Source organism: Myotis lucifugus, unplaced genomic scaffold, assembly GCF_000147115.1.
Source record: "Myotis lucifugus unplaced genomic scaffold, Myoluc2.0 scaffold_27, whole genome shotgun sequence".
NCBI lineage: Eukaryota > Metazoa > Chordata > Mammalia > Chiroptera > Vespertilionidae > Myotis > Myotis lucifugus.
The window spans coordinates 4,053,864-4,080,055 of NW_005871075.1; the positions used below are offsets into that span (position 1 = coordinate 4,053,864).

At 35.1% G+C, this 26,192-nt stretch overlaps 1 protein-coding gene across 1 annotated transcript in view; it reads left to right on the forward strand.

The window, feature by feature from the left end:
- The window catches only part of TMEM65 (transmembrane protein 65), a 37,556-nt gene extending 14,949 nt beyond the window's left edge, over positions 1-22,607 (forward strand). Inside the window, exons 2-7 of the mRNA XM_006086318.3 lie at positions 8,214-8,258; positions 9,232-9,299; positions 14,375-14,429; positions 15,555-15,597; positions 17,427-17,532; positions 21,245-22,607. Of these exons, the coding sequence (XP_006086380.1) occupies positions 8,214-8,258; positions 9,232-9,299; positions 14,375-14,429; positions 15,555-15,597; positions 17,427-17,532; positions 21,245-21,346 (419 nt within the window). The 3' untranslated portion in view covers positions 21,347-22,607. The remainder of the gene's footprint in view (positions 1-8,213; positions 8,259-9,231; positions 9,300-14,374; positions 14,430-15,554; positions 15,598-17,426; positions 17,533-21,244) is intronic.
- The last annotated feature ends 3,585 nt before the right edge of the window (positions 22,608-26,192 follow it).

A 26,192-nucleotide genomic window follows, 5' to 3' on the forward strand; every position in this document is an offset into this window, starting at 1 on the left:
CATTTCAAAATTTCATATACCCTTTTATTTATACATATTTTATTGACTTTATTGCTTGAATACATTTTGATTTTTAAATATTTTTAGCATGCAGATTTCCCAAACCTGAGGTAGCCATTATGAAGACGGCGAAGAAGGTATCATCAGCAGAGACCCCTGATAGTTTTGGTATAGTACCATCTTAACAGTATTGATTGTTCACTAGATGTTTATTGCAGATAGCAAACATCTATTTAACAGAACTTCTTGACTTCTTGCTGGTTTGAAATAGCATGCTTTAGTTATAATGATAATTTTTTTGCATCATTGTTTTGGACTACCTACAAGGTATTTTTTATTATCTAATCCTAGATTTTGTGGATATGATAGAATAATAATTGCATGTTTAATTAACTGAAGGATTAAACTTATGACCTTAACAAAAGACAAAATCACTTATATTTAATTATATTTAAATAGTGTATTTTAAAAATTGTTGCAGTAACCCCGGCAAGGGACACATAACGAGCAACAAAGATGAATGAGTAGGGAAAAAGGGCCACACAGGGAAACCTTCAGAATATTGTAAAGAGAAACTGTATTTAAGTAACTAAACTTCACAAAAATGTATTTTAAAAATAAAATAATTTGAAAGGCTTATATAATTGCATTTTAAGGCCATTCATGAACATTTTTTTTTTAAGATTCAGTCTCTATACAACTTGATATCTAATTTATGTTGCATTCTGTAGTGGTGGTGGTACTGGGAGAATTGTATTTTGTGTGTGTGTGTGAGAGAGAGAGAGAGAGAGAGAGAGAGAGAGAGAGAGGAACAGAGAGAGGAACAGAGAGAGGGATAGGTGTATATATAGAGAGAGATGGGGAGGGAGGCAGGTATACAAATAAATATCTGTTCCTATTTTATTTTTTATTACTATTTAATATAGATACATTGCCTAAGAAGTATACTAGTAACACAGTATATAAAAAGGAATCAGAAATATTTTGTGGACCAATTGAAATTTTAAAAGGATAAAGGGTAAATACAACTTAGTTTTCTTAGGCTTTATAGGGGTGTGGGCAAATGTAGGCTTACAGTTGTTTGTATGGGAAAATACATGCAGGTTAAATCAATGATTTAATACAATAAACTGTTTCACATCCTGACAGTGTTTCATATATTCATACACAATTGATTGTTGGTTCTTCTATATTTTTATTGAGAGTTTACTTTTGAAAGGAAAATAGAAGAGGAGAATGAGAATATAGCTTTTGGACTTGGCTATGTGTCTTTGAGTAAGTCATTAACATCTCTGGGCTTAAGTGGCTGCATCTTCAAAGTGGAGAATTAAGTCAGTATTTCTCAGTGGGCATACTGCTGGCATTTGGGCTGGATAATTCTTCATTATAAAGGACTTTCTTGTGCATTATAGGATAGTTAGAATTCCTAATGCCAGTAGCATTTCGCAGTCATTATCACATCCAAAATATCCCTGCATTTCTGAGCATCTTGTAAGGTGATGACGAACCACCCCAAGTTGAGAACCACTGGCAGGTGGGTTCTAAGAATCCTTTTACTACTCACATTCTATAAAAGATTTTTATTTGGGGAATGATTTAAAGAGGAAAAGGTAATGTATTGACTGAAAAATCTCTGCTCATTCCTAGTATAAAACAATTTATTTATTTATTTATTTATTTATTTTTGTTAATCCTCCCCCAAGGATATTTTTCCATTAATTTTTAGGGAGAGTAGAAGAGAGAGGGAAAGACAGAGGGAAACATCGATGTGAGAGAAACACATTGGGTGGTTGCCTTCTGCACTAGCCCACACCAGGGCCCCGGGCGGGGGAGGAGCCTGCAACCAAGGTACATACCCTTGACCAGAATCGAACCCAGGATCCTTTGGTCCGCAGGCCAACACTCTATCCACTGAACCAAACCGGCTGCAGTCGTCGGCAAACTCATTAGTCAAGAGAGCCAAATATCAACAGTACAACGATTGAAATTTCTTTTGAGAGCCAAATTTTTTAAACTTAAACTATATAGGTAGGTACATTGTTATTAACTTAATTAGGGTATTCCTAAGGCTTAGGAAGAGCCACACTCAAGGGGCCAAAGAGCCGCATGTGGCTCGCGAGCTGCAGTTTGCTGACCACAGGTAGGGCAAAGCAATTTTATTTTTATTTTTTATTTTTTTTAAATATATTTTATTGATTTTTTTACAGAGAGGAAGGGAGAGGGATAGAGAGTTAGAAATATCGATGAGCGAGAAACATCGATCAGCTGCCTCCTGCACACCCCCCACTGGGGATGTGCCCGCAGCCAAGGTATATGCCCTTGACCGGAATCGAACCTGGGACCCTTCAGTCCGCAGGCCGACACTCTAGCCACTGAGCCAAACCGGTTACGGCAGCAATTTTATTTTTAAATGAATATCTTCTGGGACTCTATGTAACTATACCCACAGATATATCTACCATTTATAATATTCCAAGACAAATTATTAATTTGTCCTAACTCACTTTAAGTTTTACATCTATAATATAATACAACATCCATAATTAAATGATTTTCTAAACTTATTATAGTGCTATCTCTATACCTAAAAAGTTATAAGATCTGTTTTTTAAAAGTTGTACTGTTTTAATATCTTTGTCTTTTTTAAAAGGAATATCATTGTACATAGTAATCATTCTTTTTGTCTTCCTTTGGCATGAAGGAAGGGAAGGAATATAGTCCCTGTATATTAAGTAGCGTATATAATTATCCCAAGTACACAAGTTAGACACGTAAAAGCAACCACTAATCAATAGTATGTTTGATTATCTTTAAAAACTTTATGAAATGACAGCTATAAGAGAAATAAATTGTTATACCCCTAGTATTTACTATTTCTTAAGCCAGAGGTAAACAATTACAGGTGAGTGTATTAATGAGGTTAGTAAAGATGATGGTTCATTGGGCATTATCACCTCATCATTACTACTGGGCAACTCCTGTTCTCTCAACTGTCACACCCGGGCCTGCCTCAGCCCGGGAACTGGTTAGTTGCCCTTAAGTAAACTGGATTGCAGTCTAGGTTGCAATGAAGACCCAGGTCGCATGATACGTACCCCAGACGGTTAATGAGATGACAGTATTATGTGACCTACATAGAAATTTCTTTACTCCATAATGTGCACGAAACTTTTAAATGCTAAGTAAAATTACAAAATCACACTCAAATTCTTTTTTGGGAGACGGGGGAGGGGGGGGTGTCTTAGCCAAAGCATATATATTTTTAAAAATAATTTAAAAATCCTTTTATAATTATAGTCTTAATTTTAAAAGACAAAACCTGTTGATTGAAATTTACTAAGTTAAAAAGTTAAGTTCCTTGCTGTTTCTAAAGAGTTTTTTCAGTTTTGAATGTCAGTTTTTATGTTTCTGAGCCATATTAACTTATTTTAAAATACTGCTGTGTAGCTTCATAAACCTCCTTTGGGTGCATGTCTTCTTTTTGGCATTTAATATGATTTGCTTAAATTGTTTTGCATACAGCATGGTTTGTACTTCAAGTTTGTATTTTTTTAATGTTATATATTTATTATAAATTTTACCTTATCCATTGGAACTTTTGGTTCTATTAAAAGTCTAAGCAGTTATTTATAATGTTCAGGAATATAGCCCCCAAATTGTTTCTTAAACATGGTAGCTTCATCTCTGTCTTTTTAATAAATCTCTCATTAGGCCAAATAGTGATTGGTGTGGCCAAGTCTACGCCTATACTTTATTGAGAAAATGGTAGGGTGGGGCCTGGAGCAGATATTATTAGGTGGTCAAAAGGTCAGAAAGTAGATAATTGCCACTTAAAGAGTATTTGTTTTTTTGTAATTAAAGGACTAGTGTGTGCATTAAACTGTTCCTTTTATGTCATTCAGGGTGAAGTTGCTTTGGTATTTACTGCGTCTATTATAAATGATTTTGAATTTTTCCCTGGATTTGTGATCTTATATTGATGTTCACTAACTTTTTCTTCTGTCACCTCCCTTTGGATTTTAAGCCTTTTCAATTAATTTTAAAATTTCAGAAAATGTATTTTTCAGTTCTCAAACTTTAATTGGGTTCTGTTTTTTATAATTTCTATTCGAGCATATTTTCATTTACGCCTTCAGTATAATTTTGAGTGTAGTTTCGTCTGCTACTTCTAATACTTGAATTACTTTCGATTGGTCTCCATCTATTGTTTTTCCTGAGACTGAGTCATGTTTTCCTGTTTCTTCATGAAGTAATTTTGAATTGTACCCTAGTCATTGCTGTGATTATTATGTTAACAGAGACTCTGGATTCTGTTTTATTTTTTAAAATATAGATTTTTAACATTTGTTGTAGCAGGCCATTAATGGTTCGGCTTAAACTACAAACTCTTGGGCTGCAGTTTAAATCTTTAGTTATTTTACCCTTAGCTAGGATTTTGGGGGTTTTCCCTGCCACGTGTGTGTGGCTCATGGATCAGCCATATATTTGAACTGAATGTACTGGTATATAGAATTTAGGACTCCTCCATTCCGACTCTGTTTTTTTCCAGGATTCACCTCTTACTTTCTGGTGGCTTTTGTTACTTTGTACCATGTTCACTGCTTCTTCAGACCAGAAAGTCTGAACATATTAGCATTTGAGTTGTCCTACAGGTTGTGGATTGAGGCGTGCCCTTAGGCCCAAAGCTGCAACAAACAGGCAATTCATTTAATACCATTCCTCCAGAATTCCAAGTGTTGATTTCTTTCCAGAATCAACCTATTTTTGGTCATTTTTTAACGCTTTTGGTTGGTTATTTGTTTATATTGTATTTTAATTTATACTTTAGAGTTGTTCTAGGCAGAAGGATTGGTTTGATAGAAGGTTATTCAGCCAGTGTTAGAAATAGGACCAGAATTTTTTAGGTAAAAATAGTTGGAAAATATGGTGTGTGGTGAAGTACAATCTTAATGTCATATTATTTAAAAATATTCAGGAAAAGAATAGAGAAATTATGATGTATATAACACACACACCGTAATGGAAAGAATTGGTTTTTCTGACCGCAAAGTCTGCTGCTGACTTTAGATTAGAATACATTTCCAGTGTAAGTGTAGATAGTTTACCTATGTCAGAAGGAAATTCCTAAGGTTAAGATACCTATGTAGGGAAATAAAACTTCTAGCGTTTATTGTGACTATTTTCAGGGAGGTTGTATTAGCAGCCATTGCATTTTAAAACCGGTATATTTTGATGGCACCTTGGGTTTATTTTCAAGGTTGAGTTCCGTTGTTACATCTAATGTTTTTTACTTCTGATATATATTTTGTTTTGATTCAGTTAATATAGTAAAGAAGATAACTTACAGTGTCAAAGTCCTCAAAATAATCAAATTATAATTAAAATTTTTGATGGCTACTTTCCATAAAGTTTATATTTTGCAGAAAATTTCCACTTTCTAGGAAATGTTCCTTTCATATTTCCTCTTATTATTCCTTTGGTTCTTTGTGAAGCAGGAGGCAGAATCTGTGATTTGATTTTACATTCAACTCCGTGCCAGTGGTTTTCTTTCTGCTCTATCTCCTTTACTTTATATTTCTTTAAAAAGATTATTTTTTATTACCTTTAATTTTTTAATCCTCTTGTGTAGTCAGAAAGACTAGGATACTATATATATTATTTGCTTTTTTTCTTTCTACTGCTGCACATTATACATTCACCTGGTCCTAAACCTTAGGAGTTGTAAAATATTTTAAATATTTTGGTCAGTATGTAGGGAATTTGAAGAAGTAAAAGCAAGGACACTATATACTCTTAGCTACTGGGAAGGTCCTGCTGGATGAATTTTTAGATGTTTCAAGATGTTCTAGTTCACTGACAAGGACCTCACGCAGTGTCCAACCTGGAGTGATGGGTAGAGTAATGCAGCCAGCAAATAGTTCTATCTACTTCACCAGAAAACTCTGTGGACTACAGTGGTAGTCTGCATTCCTTTTTAAAAATTGGAAAACTATTTGCATACCTTAAAGGTAAATTTTGAAATAATAGCTCAAGTCAAAGTATAGAGAAAATATTTTAATCAAATGTAAAACTCTACAAAGATTAGTATATCTTTATTTCTTAACCCTTCTAAAAGAGGGCAAGAACCTTAAAGTTGAATTCTTAGAACTTTATGAATAATACAATAATTGATTAAACTCTAGGTTTTAGTGTGTTTCTTATTATAAAGCCAGATGGTATTATAATTTTTAAATAAAATAGCATTCACAAATATGAACCATACATTTTTATATAGCTTATATATAAAGATTTATTTAGTTCTCACATTGTCATAGATTATAAATAAATATTTTAGAAAGTGTATATCCAGTTTGTAATGTGTTTCATTGGAAAATCTGGTTGTATTAAATCGTAGAGCAGAGTAATACATGGTGTGGGTTCTTCTCTATAGGTTATTGATTAATTCTGTGGGGTTGGATGAGGACGAAGAAGGTAGACTTATCTGCCATTTTACCATAGCCTATTCTTGTGCTTATATAAATGGTGAGGTGGTTATTATTATTATTTTTTTAAATATATACTTTTACTGATTTCAGAGAGGAAGGGAGAGGGAGAGAGAAATAGAAACATCAATGATGAGAGAGAATCATTGATCGACTACCTTCTGCATGTCCCCCACTGGGGATTGAGTCTGACTGGGAATTGAACCATGGACCTCCTGGTTCATAAGTCGACACTCAACCACTGAGCCACACCAGCTGGGCGTAAGATGGTTTGTTTTTTTAAAATATATTTTATTGATTTTTCACAGAGAAGAAGGGAGAGGAATAGAGAGTTAGAAACATCAATGAGAGAGAAACATCAATCAGCTGCCTCCTGCACACCACTACTGGGGATGTGCCTGCAACCAAAGTACATGCCCTTGACCGGAATCGAACCTGGGACCCTTCAGTCCTCAGGCCGACGCTCTATCCACTGAGCCAAACCGGTTAGGGCAAGATAGTTATTATTACAAGATTTGATAGCTTGCTTTTTTTGTAATTATTGTTAATTTTTAGATTTAATGATGTCACTTGAAGATATTTACTTTGACATATACTTGGGAAAACTTTGTGTGTTTATTATGACATATATTATAAATAGTATATTGTTACTTGTTGAATAACATCCTCCTTTTTTTATTGTGTAGGATATTCTATATTACCTGGTAGTATAGGTTTCAAAACTCAAAATATTTAGTATATCATCAAGGGAGATTAAAGAACAGGACACAATCATTGTTTGTAATATATTGCTTTAAAATATTATTTTACTATTTTTAAAGGATATTTGGACCTATTTGAACATTCTTTTTCTTTAATATTTTTATTTTTATTGATTTCAGGGAGGAAGGGAGAGGATAGAGAGAGACAGAAACATCAATGATGAGAGAGTCATTGATCGGCTGCCTCCTGCATGCCCCCTAATGGGGATGGAGCCTGAAACCCAGGCATGTGCTCTTGACAGAATCGAACCCCGGGGCCCTTCAGTCTGCAGGCCATGCTCTATCCACTGAGCCAAACCCGCTAGGGCTGAACATTCTTTTTTCCAGTATCAGTGCTCACTTGCATGTAAATTTCTTAAGTTACCTAGGATTACCATCTTTAAGAAGGGTAGCTATATTTTTGAAATTTAAAAAAAATGTTTTTATTGATTTTTAGAGAAAGGGAGAGGGAGAGAGAGAGGGAAACATTGATGTGAGAGAGAAACATCAATCTGCTGTCTCTCACACGCACCCCTACTGGGGCCCCTATCTGGATTGAGCCCGCAACCTGGGCATGTGCTCTGTCTGACCAGAGCTGAACCTTTTGGTGCACAGGACAACGCTCAACCAACTGAGCCACATGATCCAGGGCTATTTTTGAAATTTTGAAAACTGCAATGAATGTAAACAGGCTTGTTACATAGATGCAAGGACTTAAAAAACAAAAAGCAAATGATTTATTCAGGGTTATAGACTCCATGACAGGCTTGTAACTAACGCTCAGTTTTGTTTTCCAACCTTGTATTTAATCCATACCAAGTAACATCTTCTGTATGGCTAATTTAGGTCCACTAACCGAAAGATAATTTATGAATAAACTCTGATATTTTCCTAGCTTTGTAAATCTGCTGGTGTTTTCTTCATTGTAATAAAAAAAGAGACCATGCCATCGTAACTAATTCTTGCCCCACACCCTCTTCTTCCCATTTAGAAAAATTGGAAGCTGCGCCACCCACCCCAGAACAGCTGAGATACGGTAAAGGCTCTATAATTGTTAAATATTGTGCATCTGTATCTTGGACTTGAAATAACTATATCATTTATTGATAGTACAAGAGTCAGTACATTAAATCTTTCTAGACAGAGTGAGTTGTCCTATTTATTATGCCACAGCAAAAAATGTATAAACTCGGTTTAAGACATTTCTAATATTGTTGACCATATCTATTATTGCTTAAATATGTTACCATCTAGAACTAGAAAAATGAGGCTAAATGTATCAAAAACATATAGGTATTAGTTCTTCCTCGTTACACCTCTATTATCTCAGGTTATTCAGATCGTGTACTAGATAGATGAGGTAAGTGTGCCTTTGGTAGGAGGAGGCCAAGTTACATTTTGATTTAAATAGGATGGTTTTATTATAGTTTGTGAAAGCATTCAGGGATACTGAAGTATTGTGAAGGAGAAAAAGATTTCTGAATGTAAATGTCTAATATAGATGAAATAATCACGTTTTCCTAACATTTGTTTAAAACAATTATTTAAAAGTGACCAAACAGCTTCCCTAAACTTTGATTCAGGGAATGTTTTTATTATTTCTAATGTGGAGATCAATTTTATGATATCAGTCTTTAGGTATAAGAGAGAAACAGATTAATGTCAATATCAATTAAACAGGAAAAAACATGATATTCATAATATGTATTTACTTATTTGTTCTGCTGTTAACTATATATAATTTGTATGTGCTGCCAGTAAGAAAACACAAAAGCCTAACACGATTGTTTTTACAAGTTACGGATTTTTTATTTTGTTTTTTATTTGTCTCAGTATAGCTTCTACTAAGTAGCTAAACTTACAGTAGGAGTAGAAGAATCTTCTGGCTATGGGGAATGGCAAGCAAATTCCAAAGCTTACTGAGGAGACTTTAATCATATGGTCTATTTTTGTCATTTTAAAATTATAGAAATCTTAAAATATATTTTTCTGTTTTTGATGTTTTTCAGTATTCATCCACAATGCGATACCTTTCGTAGGGTTTGGCTTTTTGGATAATGCAATTATGATTGTTGCAGTAAGTTCTTTCTCTTACCCCTTCTATTTTGAGCTAATAAAGAAATTTATGCGGTCTAAATTTTTCTAATAATTTGCATATTGTAGCTGTAAAGTTTTAATTAACATAATAAATGAAGCTTTTTTTTTTACTATGTTTTATGTTAATTAGGCTCTAGTCTAGCTCAATTTTAAAGCATCATGTATGTTAATCATGACTTTTGGTAAAGCATTGACAATAACAAACACATTGATTGAGTATATTATTCTGTTCTGGTTTCAACATTCATATTAAAGAAAAATGTATGTAAAATTTTCTTATGTTCTTTAATTGTATCAGCAGTTTACATCACATGTATGTTATTTGATTAGTTCCTTATTTAATTTTCCCATGCAAAAATGTTGTGGTTTGTTTGTTTGTTTATTTATTTATTTATGGTTATTCCTCACTGGAGGATATTTTTTCCATTGATATATTTTTTAGAGAGAGTGGAAGGGGGAGGAGAGGAGACAGAGAGAGAAACATCAATGTGAGAGAGCCACATAAGCTGGTTGCCTCCAGCAGGCACCCCACCCGGGGCAGGCAACCTGAAACTCAGGTACCTGCCCTTGATCAGAATCGAGCCCCCAAGACCCTTTGGTTCAAGGGCTGACACTCTAACCATTGAGCATACGGCCATGACCAAAAAATGTTTTAAAGCAGTGGTTCTCAATCTTCCTAATGCCGCGACCCTTTAATACAGTTCCTCATGTTGTGATGACCCCCAACCATAAAATTATTTTCGTTGCTACTTCATAACTGTCATTTTGCTACTGTTATGAATCGTAATGTAAATATCTGATATGCAGGATGTATTTTCATTGTTACAAATTGAACATAATTAAAGCATAGTGATTAATCACAAAAGCAATATGTAATTATATGTGTGTTTTCCGATGGTCTTAGGCGACCCCTGTGAAAGGGTCGTTTGACCCCCAAAGGGGTCACGACCCACAGGTTGAGAACCGCTGTTTTAAAGGATGTTTTGATATAATCTATCTATCCATTTAACTGGACGATGTTATAAATTTCAATTCAGAGCACTGTGAATATATATCCCTTCTGTCTTTGTTCCATTGTAATGGGTAAAAAAGAATTTTCCTTTGCCGTGGTCATTTTAATGTAAGGGTGTTCTTTAAAAGTTAGTGTCAGGAATGGCCGATTTACCTTTTTGCAGTTATGTGACACCTTTTGTTAATGGATATCAGTATTGGGTTCAGATTCTAAAGTCAGAAATAACACCATGATTAAAATGCAACTATTTTGAAACTACCCAAGTGCTCTATTCACTTCTCTTCACTGACTTTAACTTTAATTAAAATCTATAAATTCTAGCTTTATGTAGGAGGCTTTAAAAAAAGTAACGATTTTTGGATTATTGAATGTGAGGAAAATACATATGAGAGATACAAGGTTTGTTTTTGCTTCTTTTTTTGGTGTTTTGGAGGTCACATGTCCTACTCCATGTAGACATAAATAGAATATTTGGTTTCAAAATCGGGATAAAAGGATAATTTACATTGTGTAGATTACAAAATTTGCTTAGAAAATATCTAAAATTGGTTCATTCAAGAATGTTTTTGTTTTGTTTTTCTTTTGCTATATAGTCTCATTTTATGTCCAGATTCATGGAAATGAGATATCCAAAAAGTCTAGCCATCCCCCTGGTTGGGGAACTAACAGGGTTCACACAGCAGAAAGTATCCTGTTTCGTAAATAGTCACAGAAGATACTCTAACGTGCACACAACTTGAAGGTGATAACACCCATTGGATAATTCCTTCGCAGAGTATTCTGGCAAAAGCTTCTAAAATGTGATTTCAAAATGCTAGTTTTTTTTACTGATTTCAACATTTTCCTAATATGTACATAAGAATCAAATTGGCCAATTTATATATCTATGAATGTGAGACAGCCATTTAGAGCTACACTGTCTTTTCTGAAATTACTAAAATCTGAGTTGGTTAGATTATTTAAATAGTTAATGTAAGTCAAATATAATTGTATAAAAACCTCGTTATGATGAATTTATAAGCTACTAGAGGCCCGGTGCAGGAAATTCATGCATGGGTAGGGTCCCTAGGCCTGGCCAGCGATCAGGGCCCATCTGGGCCTTCCGGCTGCCGGCCAGGGCCTCCCTTCGCTCCGCACCACCCCCTGGTGGTCAGTGCACGTCATAGTGAGTGATCGAACTCCCAGTTGAACTCAGCAAGGGACAATTTGCGTATTAGGCTTTTATATATATAGATAAGACTCGATGTGTTTCTTGAATAGATTGTCTGAATTAAAGTTTCTCTGTGGCAAATATTTCTTTCAATTTTACATGACTCAATCTTTTAGATTCTTTTTATTAACAGCTACTTGCCCCCCTACTGACATCTTAATAATAATTTTTCCACCTCAGTAGGGCAGACCTTAGATATTCAAATGCTGAAAGACTAATCTCGCTACAGGGACATGTTGAGATGATATATTTTGCATTAAGGGGCTAAGGGAGATCAGAATAGGAAAATTGAGTAGCTTTTTAGATCCTGAATAAGACCTTCACCAAAGATCTTATTATTTCTTCGATATAAATATTTAAAGTAACATATCTGTGTTTAAATAGAGCTACCAACAAAACAAAACACCCACATTCTAGAGTCAAATTACTGTACTAATGTTCACGATTCAGTGTGACTCAGGCCTGCATCTCATTAGTAGTATAAGTGAGAGTGACTTATTTTTGCAGGCCCCAGATGGCTCAGTAATTTAGTATTATTTGTTTTTCTAGTTTACATTGAAATCCACTTTCAGGGACTTAATCACCAGGTTATCACTTGTATAATACTAAAATAAATATTTAAATCACTGACTTCAATACCTGATTGAGAGTAATAGGTGTGGCAAAAAATAGCTTCCTGTGATAATTGCAAACTAATTCAGGGACAGTGAAGTTTTCCAAAGAGGCTTTGTAGTACACTGCTGAGATTAATATACATAAATAATATAACTCTAGGATCTATGCAAAGGGAAACAGTGATCGTTATTATCATAAAATATTTTTAATGTATCTTTATTGTTGAGAGTAACTACAGATGTCCCCCCTCTTTTCCCTCACTGTCCCCCTCCACCCGGCTCCCACCTACCTCCATAAGAATTTTTTTACTTTTTAAAAAAAACACTGATTGCCTCCTAACGTTGTGGACAGCTCTGTCTGTTTTACGATATTAAGATATTTGATTCTGCTTTTCTATCATGCCATAGACATTTGATATTTTCTTCTTCCGGTTAGGTGTACTCTCTGGGCTGCTGCTGCCCTAGTTGTACTAATAAAAACAAATTTGTATGTAACTTCTTGTAATAGATTTGACCTTTATTGTTGACTGCTAATCATACTAAGCTTCTGGTTTTAAAGCTCTTTATTCTATTTTTATGTTATTGGGGTTGCTTTTGTAACCTAGTGGATTTGGGGATTATTTTTCTGGCAATTTAACTAGTATAACATTTATTAGAATTCTAGAGTAGATTAATTATATTCAGGTGATGAACCACGTATAACCTGTAAGACAACTAGTATTAAATTTGTTTATGATTTCCAACTCACCTGCTAACAGGAAACTATGTTGATGTAACTACGGGAAAAAAGTAAAGGCATGGATAGTCTGTTGCCTTCAAACTGACTGACTTTATATGAGGCTTTTTATGCTGTTAGAAGGACCTTCAGGTTCCTTAAATTTAATCAAACGATTACACACTTAAATACTTGTTAAATACATGTACTGCATTGCAAACAGATTCTTCTTGGGTCATTCCTAGTGACGCACTGCTGTTAACGATGCTGTATTTATTTTCCATGCTCCGTAACTGTCAGGTGCGTCTCTTCTATATCAAAGCCCCAGTGTTGTTGTTGCTGTTTGTATCCATATATAAAGAGACACACCTTTTTTCTTTGTGCCGGTTCTCGTTTTCCTTCTTCGGAAATCTCTTTCTTTGGGTACCTTTACAACCTTGTAATTTTAAGTTCCTAGGAGACTGTTGTGCATCAGGCTGTCTGGGCCATAGTCTATAAGAACTGATTTTAAAGAGGTGGGACCAAAAGGCCTCGGGGAAAGAAAACTGAGGAAAGCTTAACGCAGCTTCTCTTCAGTTTTAGAAATAATTGATTAACGCAGTATTTCTACATACCACATAGGGCATTCTCTTTTCTCCACAAACATCATGGAGATTTTTTAAATGTTCAAGCATTCTTAGTATTCAAGAGGGCTTTTGAAAAGTATGTCCATTTATGGCAGCGTTGTCCAAGGACTGGAACTGAGCTAGCATGACAGGTTCTAGGATTTCTAATTTAGTCTATGTAATAACCCATGAGAATAGTTTCATCTTCGTCACTTCAGTTCCTTCTCTTTAAAGTAGAAATAAAAATATGAGCTCCTCTTTTCTTCAGAGGAGTGAGATGTGGAAAGTCTTAAACTCTCTCAATAAATAAATGCGGTGGAAATACAATAGAGCCTCATTTTTGCTTTAGCTCTATTGTATCAAATGTTGTTGTTACTTATAAATGAATCAGTCCCAGCACTTAATGGCTAAAGAACTAAGTGTTATAAGGGTAATTTTTGAAGTTTATGATATTTTGGGTTCCTAGATACCGGTTTAGTCTGGCTTTTCAATCTTTTATAGGATAAATAACAATAGTATAGATGTAGCATTCAGAATTTAAAATTTAGGTGAGTTTATCGACTTTGTGCTCAAAGAGCTTTAGAGCACCTTTCTCTGTGATAAGAAAATATAAATCTTAGATTCTTAATGATGAATTGTATTGTATCTGTGTTGGTATTTTTTGTTTTTCTGAAAGCCTAATTTTAATGAAGAAATATTGATATTATTTCTGCATATTGCATATCCTTAGTAATTAAGTGAATTACTGCATTATATATGCATATTACTGCATATTTTTATAACTTTGCTGCAATAACATGTTTGACTACTTTATCTGTTTTTATTAATGCTTTGCTATTCTTTTATAGTCAGCAGAGCTTTAATATTTTAAGATTAATTTCTTTGTAATCTTTTTTCAGGGAACCCATATTGAAATGTCTATTGGAATTATTTTGGGAATTTCAACTATGGCAGGTATTTAATAATAATAATATTCTATTATCTGTATATTTAAAAACATTTCAGTAGGTTAAGTATAGAAGGGGATAATTTATTTGAATGCATTTACTCATTGAAATGTCTACTAGTTTATCTCCTAAATCCTATTCCTTTAATTCTTTTTTTTTTTGTAAATATATTTTATTGATTTTTTACAGAGAGGAAGGGAGAGAGATAGAGAGTTAGAAACATCGATGAGAGAGAGACATCGATCAGCTGCCTCCTGCACACTCCCTACTGGGGATGTGCCCGCAACCCAGGCACGTGCCCTCGACCGGAATCGAACCTGGGACCTTCCAGTCCGCAGGCCAACGCTCTATCCACTGAGCCAAACCAGTTTCGGCTAATTCTTAATTTTGTGTACATAATACTACGTTTTTCTGAGAAATTTTAGGTACAGTATGTTAGTTGATGGGTAACAATAATCTACTACATTGACTATGTTAATAAAAAGTTTTTCTTTTAATTACTGGTCACCCTGAAACCTTTCTATCCCTTTTCTCTATTAAATTATTTATTCTCAAGTTGGGTAGAAAAATCAAAGAAGGAAATACAAGATGGAAAATTTAATTTGGTACTATCTTCTACTTTCCCCTCAATTAACACTGTATTCTTCGTGATGGTGAAATCTGGGGATAGTTCTGTGTTCTGTGTGTTGTATAGAGCACATAAGTCGATGAATTAATGTAAGAGACATTTCTTCTCCTTGATTTCCTGGAATTTTGGAGTTGTACATATGGCTTTACTTTTCCCCAAATATCCAAATTCCCTTTATCAAACATTATCTGAAAGTTACAACTACAAAATGTTGCACACGTGTTTGAATATTGAACCTAAAATGGAAACTGGCTGCCACAACAGAAAAAAAAACCCTGCTCCGTGATGAAGATTATAGAATACTATAATCTCAAAAGAATTGTGCTCTATTATGAAATCTTGAAATTCCGAGCTATTCAATGAGTTACTTTGGATATAGTTGTTTTAGTTTGAGAAATGTGGTAACGCTTCCAGACCAGTGCTTTGTTAATTAGAGTGATGTATTCTAATGCTTTTTATGACTTCCACGTGACAATTTACTTGTCCATTTTTCACTTTTTTTAGCTGCTGCTTTGGGAAATCTTGTGTCAGATTTAGCTGGTCTTGGGTAGGTCCATACATTTATTCATTTGTGCATGTCTTTACGTATTTGCTCTCTTTCTCTTCTCCATTCTCCTTAATTGAGAGGGCTAAAAAAAAAAAAGACATTTATTTGTGTCGTTTAGAGCTAAATTTTAAAATTTCTAAATCAGTAGTACTAAATCTTAGGTGCGCATCGACTACTGATGCCTGGTCACACCCCAGTCATACATAGTGAGTGTTTCTTGGGATGGGGCCTTGACATTTGTGTTTAATAATCTTCTCAAGAAATTCTGACATATACACAAATTTTTCTGAAGCTATCATAATGAAGCAGAGTTAATTATTTATATGTATGTATTTTATAGACATTTCCAAGGCCGAGACAGGATTAAAAGTAAGAACCCCTACCATTATTCCACCCCAGCCTCCTCCCACTAAGCCCCAAAATAAGAGATGTGGCTCAAAGGTGAGGCTACTGACTGGGCATGTTTTCTCTAGAGAGAGGAACTTTCTAAAGGAATAATGGCCAAAGCATACATGTGTTTGCTTTCTTTACTCCCTGTGGCAGGAATGATGAAACAAACTGTCTACTTAGAAAAGACCAGTTTTCTCTCTTTCTACTTTTACACTCTTACTTCCCAGTGGCAAATGGGCTGGGCTGCCTCCTGAGCCTGGGGAAGCTTGGGAAGTATCAATTAGGCTAAGTTGGCATTAATTATAGTGACACGCATACTCTCATACTCAGTCTTTGGTTTTGTTTCTTCCTTCCTTGGTTCATGGGAGTGGTAAGTTTTGGAATTTGGATTTGGGGCTAATAGAAGTCTACTTAGCCCTATAGTCTCTAGGCAAAGGCAGCTTTATAATTGGTCTGACTCTACATGTTAGACTTTTGTGCTGCAGTTGGGGCCAAAGCTACCATTAAAAACAGAGTTTCTTTGCTTTGGGGCCAAGGCAAAAATTTTACATTCCTGGAATTTCTGGGATAAATCCATAATGATATCATCCTTCAAACATTACCTTTCCCGGTTTCCAATACTAAGGTTAGTAATGGTATTACAGCTGCTGTGATAGCTTTCTATATTTAATAGAACTAAATGATCTAATACATTGTAAGGCTGCTTCATTTTAGATTGCATCATAAAACAATTATTTTTTGTTAGCGATAAAGATTTTGTTGGGAGACTTTAAAGAACTATTTCTTCTTTGCCTTTTAAAAATATCATTAAATAACAAACACCACATTTTATCCATTCTTAGATGCACAGTTTTTTAGATTTAACATACCTGACATTGGGATCCATCCCATAATCAATGGTATGCATAGTTTAATTGGCATTTTTTCCTTACAGTTCATAAAGTAAGATAGTATCCAATAAGTGAAGGTGAACTAGAATTGATAAATACTTGAAATTGTTATGAAAATTCTAGGCTGTTTTTCTTATTATATCTATCTGGTAAATTTGGAAATTTTTGCTTTCTGATGATAGTTATTAATTTATATCATATGTTAAAGTGCTTTACTTGGAATGTAGAATAAGTGCATAAATTGAAATTGTTGTAAAACATTTCTATACCTTGAATTAATCTTTTAAAAGTAATGGTAGAGAATAAGTTTGCTAAGTCAATTACTTTACCTATGTATTAAATATAGTAATATGAAAATAGTTTTAAACTGGATATATTTATACACAATAAAAATTTATACACAAAAATGTTTATGAAAATGTTGACACCATTTCTAGAGTGCCAGTTAATTACAGGTATAAAACTATCTTGTTTCTCTTTGTATTAATTTGTTTTTTACTACCTGAGGACTTTAACAACTTATATTCTGTCCTCGTGTCTTTTTTGAAGACTTGCAGGCTACGTCGAAGCTTTGGCTGCCAGGTTAGGACTATCAATTCCTGATCTCACACCAAAGCAGGTTGACATGTGGCAAACGCGTGTTAGTACACATTTGGTAAGTACATTACGTGGCTTATGAAAATGAATTTGGGTAGCCAGAGCAAGTTCAGTCCCTTGAGAAATTTGAGACTAAAATTGATTTGAGTGAAGGTTTTAACACAAATTGTCCAAGGCTTGGCAGTTTTCAGAGGGAGAGTAATTTTTTTTTATTAACTTCATATTTTGTAGGTGTACTTCATTTTTAAAAATTCTTCATATGATTCAGTTAATCTTAATTGGAGTGCGGGTGAATTTCCCGCCAAAATATAAGATGGCTCTGTCTTTTGGTTTTGTTCCATCCACCAAAAGGGTGGATTACAAACAAATATTTGGTAATACGCAGTTACAATCGGCCCGAGTTTACACGTTTCCCGCACTCCACCGCAAATCTATATGAACCGAGTTAAAGACGGCTCCCGCGGAGTACGCGCAATTCACGCGAGCCGACTTAACTCGTTTCCCGCACTCCAAGTGTTAAGGTATCAGTTGTGTGCTAGACATAAAATGAATATAGTTGTTTTGAGGATTGTTTAGGTAGAGAACCAGACATTTAAACAAATTATCATTTATTGTGACATATGCAGTAATGGAATTATAAACTAGATATAGGAATAGCACAAGTACAAGAATTAATACTTTGTGGGGAAAAGTTTCTTTTCATGGGGAGATTTCTTGGTGATTATTAGATCTAAGCTGATTTTTAAAAATTATTGGTGAGACATTTACTAAGTGAATAAGAGAATTCCAAGTATATTGACTAACAAGTAGAAAAGCATGATAAAAACAGGGTGTGTTAACAAAAATACAAGAGATTAGTAATTGCTGGGTTGTGCGATGTGGTAGTTGTACATCGAAGCAATAATGGAAAACAACATGGGAGATGTAAGAATGGATCAGACAGGAAAGGCATTTTTCTGTAGATGTATAAACTGTGCAAAAGAGCTTGAACCCCATACCTAGGTGGTGGAGTGCTATTTTAAATAGGAAGGAAACTGGATGGATCAGTGTTACCAATTAAGAAGAGGAGGAAGAACAACTTTTGTAAGGGAAGAGAATGAGTTCTATTTTGGACACGCTGAATTTGAGAAGTTAGTAGAACACTCAAGCAGTGATACCGAGTAGGCATTTGGATTAAAGGTCAAGAGTTGGAGAGGATTGAATTAGAGATGGTGGGTGTAATCATTCATCCATTAATTCAACAAATATTTACTGTTAACCTATTATATGCAGGGCACAGACCTAGGAGCTTTGGATATTATTGGTTAATAAAACAAGATCTTTTTTTTTCTTTTCTGGTGGATCTTAAGTTCTAGCAGCGTGAGGAGAAAGAAACAATTTTAAAAACTTGAGAAGTTAAATAGTTAGAATATTAGAAGTTCACAGTGTTATGGGAAATTAAAGAAAAAAAGGAAAGCTAAGCAGAGTAAAAGAGGTTGGGAGTGCTAAAATGGAGACAGATTGCAATACTAAATCGGAGGGTCACCGCAGCCCTCACTGAAAACGTTGGCGACGGTGAAAGCCAGGTGAGAAGGGGATTGCATTGGGCAGTGGTTCTCTGAGTGCGATGCCAGGACCAGCAGGATCAACATTACTGGGAACTGATTAGATATGCAAATTCTCAGGCTCTACCTTAGACCTGTCGCTGCATAAAAAATTATGTGTGTGTGTGTGTGTGTGTGTGTCCATATCCTGCAATTTGTAGATCAATTGAAGTGAGATTAGTTAGCTAATATCAATCAGCCAGAGTTGTTGAGGAGTAAGGATATTCTAACATTCTAGGAATTTGGCTTAACATTTTAACATAACAGTTGGGATCAAGATAAGATTATTTCCTGGGGCCTTCTCTTCTGACATAATTTATAATTGTTTTCTTTCTATATTATGAGCAGGTCCATTTCCCCCCTTCTGTAACAAAAGCACGTCACACACCAAACTGTCATATATGTACTTGTTTGTATGTTTATTGATAAAACCCCATAAGCATATGGATTCTGTTCCTCAGTTGTTGACTCCGCTTGGTATGTCTTAGGGTCAAATCTTCTATTCTGTAACATAACATTTGGTTATAAACAGCCTGTAGTGGTTGAAGTTAGTGATCAGCCATCTAGTTATAACATATGCTAACTCTGAAATTTACCTAGAATAGAATATATGCCAGTACACATGTAGTTTCTAACTGACATACGTTGTATTTTAAAGCCTTATTTGTAATTTGGTTGTTTGAAACTCTGAAAATATCTTCTTGCATAATATTACAGATATACTCAAGTCTTCGGTTAGCTCCAGTATAATTAACTATAGGGCCTAATATTATTATAAGACCCGATAATCCTATATAATAAAAGCCTAATATGCTAAGTGTCCGACCATTCGTTCGACCATTTGACCAGTCACTATGACATGCACTGACCACCAGGAGGCAGATGCTCCAACCAGTAGGTTAGCTTGCTGCTGGGGTCTGGCCGATTGGGACTGGGCGAGATAGGCCAGATACACCCTGGACCCTCCCACAGTCCCTCCCCGGCCCCCATCATGCACCAGTGGGGTCTCTCGGCCTTGCCTGTGCCCTCTCGCAATCTGGGACACCCTGGAGGACGTGAGAGATCCAGGTTTGGTCCTATCCCCGCAGACCAGGCCAAGGGACTCCACCGGTGCACAAATCCGTGCACCGGGCCTCTAGTAATATATATATATAACTATTATGATGGAAAAATATGGCCCTAGCTGGTTGGCTCTAGCTGGTTTGGCTCATTTCTTTCCTCCTCCTCTGCCCTACTGACCATATTGCCCCATTGAGAAAATCGTGTTGGAACTCACTGACTGTTTTCTACTTGAATATTCTTTGATGTTATTTTTATGGCAATTTGATAAAAGAAAAATTTCCTGGTTGCTTTGAACTTTAAATATCATTTCTTCTAGAATATTTTTGTAGCATATTTTTATATTTCGGTTATTATGATCAAAAGACATGCAGTCACAGTTGAATTTTATAGTACACTAGAGGCCTGGTGCACGAATTCATGCACAGGTGGGGTCCCTTGGGGTGGCCTGCGGGGATTGGGCCAAAACCTGCAGTCCAATGCTGCCTGCAGCTCCTACCTGCCACTCCTGCTCATCCCGGCCCCACTGCAGCTGCCACGGGCTCGCGCCCAATCAGTCCTGATCGGGAGAGGCTCGAGTTGTAGTAGCAGCACTTGCCAGCCATGAGCCTTGCATCTGGCGCCCTCCCGAGGGGAGTGGCCTGTGGGATCAGGCTGAAACAGGCTCTCTGACATCCCCAAGGGGTCCTGGTTTGCGAGAGGGCAGAGGCCAGGCCAAGGGACCCCACCAGTGCATGATCGGGGGCGGGGAGGGACCGCAGGAGGGCTCCAGGGCATGCCCGGCCCATCTCGCTCAGTCCCCATCGGCCAGACCCAAGAAGCAAGCTAACCTACCAGTTGGAGCATCTGCCCCCTGGTGGTCAGTGCACATCATAGCGACTGGTCGACTAGTTGACTGCCCCCCGGTGATCAGTGCACGTCATAGTGAGCAGTTGAGCCGTCTTAGCATATCATTAGCATATTACACTTTGATTGGTTGAACAGTCAACTGGTCACCAGACGACCGGACACTTAGCATATTAGGCTTTTATTATATAGGATAGTAATTGTTTATCATAGATACTTAAGCAAGGATTCCTCTTACAGCAATAAAATAACTTTCAAAAATGTTTTGTTTTGTTTCCTTAGGGCAAAGCTGTTGGGGTGACTATTGGCTGCATTCTAGGAATGTTTCCTTTGATTTTCTTGGGAGTAGGTGAAGAAGATGAAAAACTGGAAAAGAAAAATTAACCCTCGTAGAGTACCTATAAAAGATGTAAACTAATGTACCTCAATGATTAAATATGCTGTCACAACATTTAGGAATTAAGACAGTAACAGTGTATAGATATGGGATCAAATAATTCAGCATGTATTATGGAAAACACTAACTTATTGTGGCTTGGTTTTCTTAGGACATCTTTTTAAAAAAACTGTTTAGTATCATTTTGTGTAAATTGTTGAAGTGCTTTTTCATCAACGGCAGTCAACATTTTATCTTTTCCTTCTCTTTCTTTATATATCCAAATATCATTTATCAGTCATTGATGTATTGTACTGACTTGGGGTTTGCTTATTTGTTACGTAATGTGTATATGCATGAAAACATTTTCTGTTGTTGTGTTCCCTATAGTTACAATTCAACCTTAAGATTTTTCCAAATTACATAAGCTATTTGTTGTCAGTTGAAGATTTTTTACTCGCTTTCTGGCAACATCAATTTTGTACTGTTTCACAGAAAACATTCATAATCATATAATTTCGGTCACTTTTATTTACTCCCACATCTATTCAAAACAGATGCAGACTTTAAGTATTTTAAGTTTCTGTTACTCATTCTAATTTCTTGTCTCAAGTGCCAGAGGTCAATCAGAATGAGCAGTTATGTGGTCTTCGTACTACATAAAACCATATATCTTTTTTAAAAAAAATATATTCCATTGATCTTCCACAGAGAGGAAGGGAGAGGGACAGAGAGTCAGAAACATCGACGAGAGAGAAACATCGATCAGCTGCCTCCTGCACACCCCCGACTGGGAATGTGCCCGCAACCAAGGTACATGCCCTTAACCGGAATCGAACCTGGGGCCCTTCAGTCCAAAGGCCGACGCTCTATCCACTAAGCCAAACCGGTTAGGGCAACCATATATCTTAAGTATATTATTTCGAATGGATTGTTTTACTTTTAATTTCTCAATTTTGCATCATTACATGGTGATTTTTGACTAATGAGAGGAAGAAAATTATTATTGTGGGTTCTTTTCGATGGTGATTATGGAATTAGAGTGAACTAAGGGGTTTGACATGACACTTGAAAATTAAGAGGCTAAATAAATTTTTTTAGAGAAATAGAAAATGGGAACTGCCAAGAAGGTTTATGGGATAAGTGGTGAAGCTGAAAGGATGTTTGTAAGGTTAATGAGATACAAGTTATATTGTACAGGAAGGATTTGTTCCCTCCAAAATGTCTTTTGATCTGAATTAAATGAGTCTGAGTACTTCCTATTCATAATCCTGATGTATATCTTGTTTAGTGAATTTTACTTCTGGATAACTTCTTTTGAGGTGAAAAATATTATATATATATATATATACACACACACATTATATATGTATACGTGTATATATATATGTATATGTATATGTATATTTTTAAATTTATTTTAGAGAGGAAGGGAAAGGGAGAGAGAGATAGAAACATCAATATTGAGAGAGAATCTTTGATCGCTGACTCCTGAATGCCCCCCTACTGGGGATCAAGCCGCAACCCTGGGCATGTGCTGTGACTGGGAATCAAACCATGATCTCCTGCTTCACAGGTCGATGCTCAACCAGTGCACTACACTGGTAAGGCAAAAATATTTTATATTTCACTCTTTGCTACATATAGTCTAATAGTCAAAAGTTACATGAGTTAAAATCTTTTTTTTTCTTTTTGGTCTTTTTTTCTTCTTTTGTGGTATTTAAATCAGATTCTAGGTTGAAGTTATTTATTCCAATCTTGTATATCTGACTTAAGTATAACCGTGTAGGAATCATAAATTTTAATTTTATGAACCCTTAAAGTTTGTTAGCATGTGGCCTGTTACACATGCTAAAAAAACACATTATGGAGTAGAAAAACTGAAATTAAAATTACTATTTGGGTTGCTGAAATTATTAAAGTTGGTAAATAGACGCAAAAGAAGGGAAACTTATAAGATGGCTGTATTTACAGCTATAACTTATTTTAAAAGTTTATTTGCAAATATTTACTTTGAGCTCTTTTTACAAAGGAACTGATTTTCCCCACAAGGCAATTTACCATAAATTCGCTTCAGTGCACTTCAAAATAATTTAGTGCTATCCCTTAATCATAGATTTTAGAAGGAAAAACATAAATCAAACAATGAAAAGATAAACATATACCATTCTCATTATGTACAAATAGTATGACAGTCTCATTTGATCAAATTAGAATAGAACTTGATATCTTAAACAGAATTGTGGTTTGTATCTTTCACATAGTACTATACACACACCAAAAAAAATTTTTTTTTATTTCTTCAGGAGAGAGGATTAAAGTGCTTATTAAAAATTTTTTTTGCTAAATATTTATGTGCTTTTGTCCCTAACTTGTATATCGCCAGTCCTTTCTGTTTTCTAAAAAAGCATATTATTGTGGTGCTTAAATTTTTCTTTATTAATTAAATCCCATATCCAGAAACTGCCTGTGAGTTTAGAAAGGGCTTTTGATTACTGTTGTGTGTTTTTCTTCCTGTTGAAAATAATCTAGTCCTACAGAATCTTTCAGTTCAGCTGAACATCTGCAAAGTTATTTAAGGTGTCAAAACATGTAACATAAAATCTTCATATTGAAAGACATTTTAATTTATGGACACAGTAAAAATTTGCATCATTCAGGTAATTAATTAATTTTCAAAAAATGGCACCCTTTTGTCCTTAACCTAAGATACACATTTTTCCAAGATCTTTGTGTTCTGCACAAAATGATTTCTGAGAAATGGTTCCCTTTAAGATAATTACTTTATGTAACTATTATTTTATGTTACTTGTTACCAAGAACCTTATTTCAGATTGAAACTGGAATTCTTATTTCTCATATTAGTTATTTCTTTATTGAGAGCACCATAACTGTGGTTAAATGCAACATGAGCTACTTTTTAGTACTGTCTGTTTAAAATTCATGTTGTCCATGTATGATGATTTATTGACTTCTTGATGCATGTAAATTGGGTGCATTTTGTTGCCACTGTATGTTAAATGGTGACCAATGTTTCTACAAAAGAATTGAACAAGAAAAATCTTTTAAGAAATTTGGAATGTGGTTTTGACTTTGAAATTTGATTTTCTTCCTAATCTCAGAAGGGCCTGGTTATTGTGTCGCTAAAGGAAGTAGGATTAATAGATGCCGATTTGTTTGTAGCAATGTCGCTGAGACAGTAAAATAGAACTATTTATTACTTCACTGAAACCCACACTTGAGATACAACATTACAGATTATGAGAGAAGAATGATCCCATATGGAGGTAATTTATCTTTAAGGGGATGTCAAAAAAAACAAAAACCTTTAGAAAGATTGGCATAAATTACACTGATGGGAATTTACAGCAGTGATATCTAAGCCTCTATATAATAACGTAGCATTTACTTTGCTCCTTTTCTCTATTACTGCTTCAATTTAATTAGTTGTTATTAGTCTATTCAGATTTTCTGATTCTTCCTGAGTCAATTTTGTAAGATTGTATGTTTCTAGGAATTTGTCCAATTTGTTGGCATATAGTTGTTTTGCAGTATTTTCTTAGCATCCTTTGTATTTCTGTGGTGTCAGCTATTACTTCACCTCTTTTGTTTCTGATTTTATTTATTTAGGTCCTGTTTCTTGATGAGTCTGGCTAGAGGTTCATTAATCTTGCTTATCTTTTCAAAGAACCAGCTCTTGGTTTCATTGATCTTTCGTATTGTTTTTTTGGTCTCTATGTCATTTATTTCCACTGTGATCTTTATCATCTCCTTCCTTCTACTTACTCTGGACTTTTCTTGTTTTTCCCCTTCTAATTCTTTTCATTGTAGGATTAGGTAGTTATTAGAGATTTTTCTTATTTCTAGAGGTAAGCATCATTTTTATGGACACAGTTATTGTGTTGCAATGCAGAACCTCGGGAATCTGGTTTTTGTTTCTCATTTTCCTCCCATTTTTTTTGCTGCTCTCACTTCTGGAAACTGCTTTGTCTCTCCTCTCTAGTTGTCAGGTTCTAGACTGTATGAACTCCACATTTCATAGGATTACACTTTGGAGAGGGGGTAGATAACTAGGGGTTTTGCATTCACAATATGAACATTCTGGTGTTTGGTACCATGCTTTCCATATCTATATTCCCTTGTGTAGAAAATGAAAGTTCTAAACGTTCCTCATGTATTTCAAGTCATTTCTTTTTCTAAGCAGATTTAAAGAGAAATGGTGTGTTACAGAACAGCTCTGCCAAAAGCTTAGTAAAATTATTTAGTCTTTCCTAGAAATTGCAGCCAGTGTTTTGGCTATCTGCTATTAACACATTACCCTTTGCATACCATCTGATATCTGGCATGTTTTATAAACAGGCTGAAAACTCTAGGCTGGATGCCAGCTATATTCAGGTTTTATAATTATATCTTTCTGCAATATTCTTCCCACTCAGACAGCTAATAAATAGTTTAACTAATTTAAAAAATCATCTTTTTCCTTTGTCTCTGCAAGATTTAGAAATTCTAAATGCATTTCAGAAAAATAATATTTTCTGCAGTCACTCCTACCAGTGTGTGTTAGGTGTCCAGTAATGAACCAAATTATGAGGGAGGTGGGTCAACAGAATCATGAGGTTCAATTCCCTCTCTTGAGGATCTTCTAATACCAGAGAGACGGACAATCTTTGAGGATTCTGCAAACTCCAGAATTCTGTGATTCTGAGTGACTCACGTGGCTCACAATGGTGCTAAGGCTTTATAATGCAGTATATTATAGTTTATTCTTATATAATTCAACATATTGAGCAATAAAGTCATTTTGACATATTCCTACTCTGCAGGAAGATTTAATGTAAGTAACCTTTTCAATAA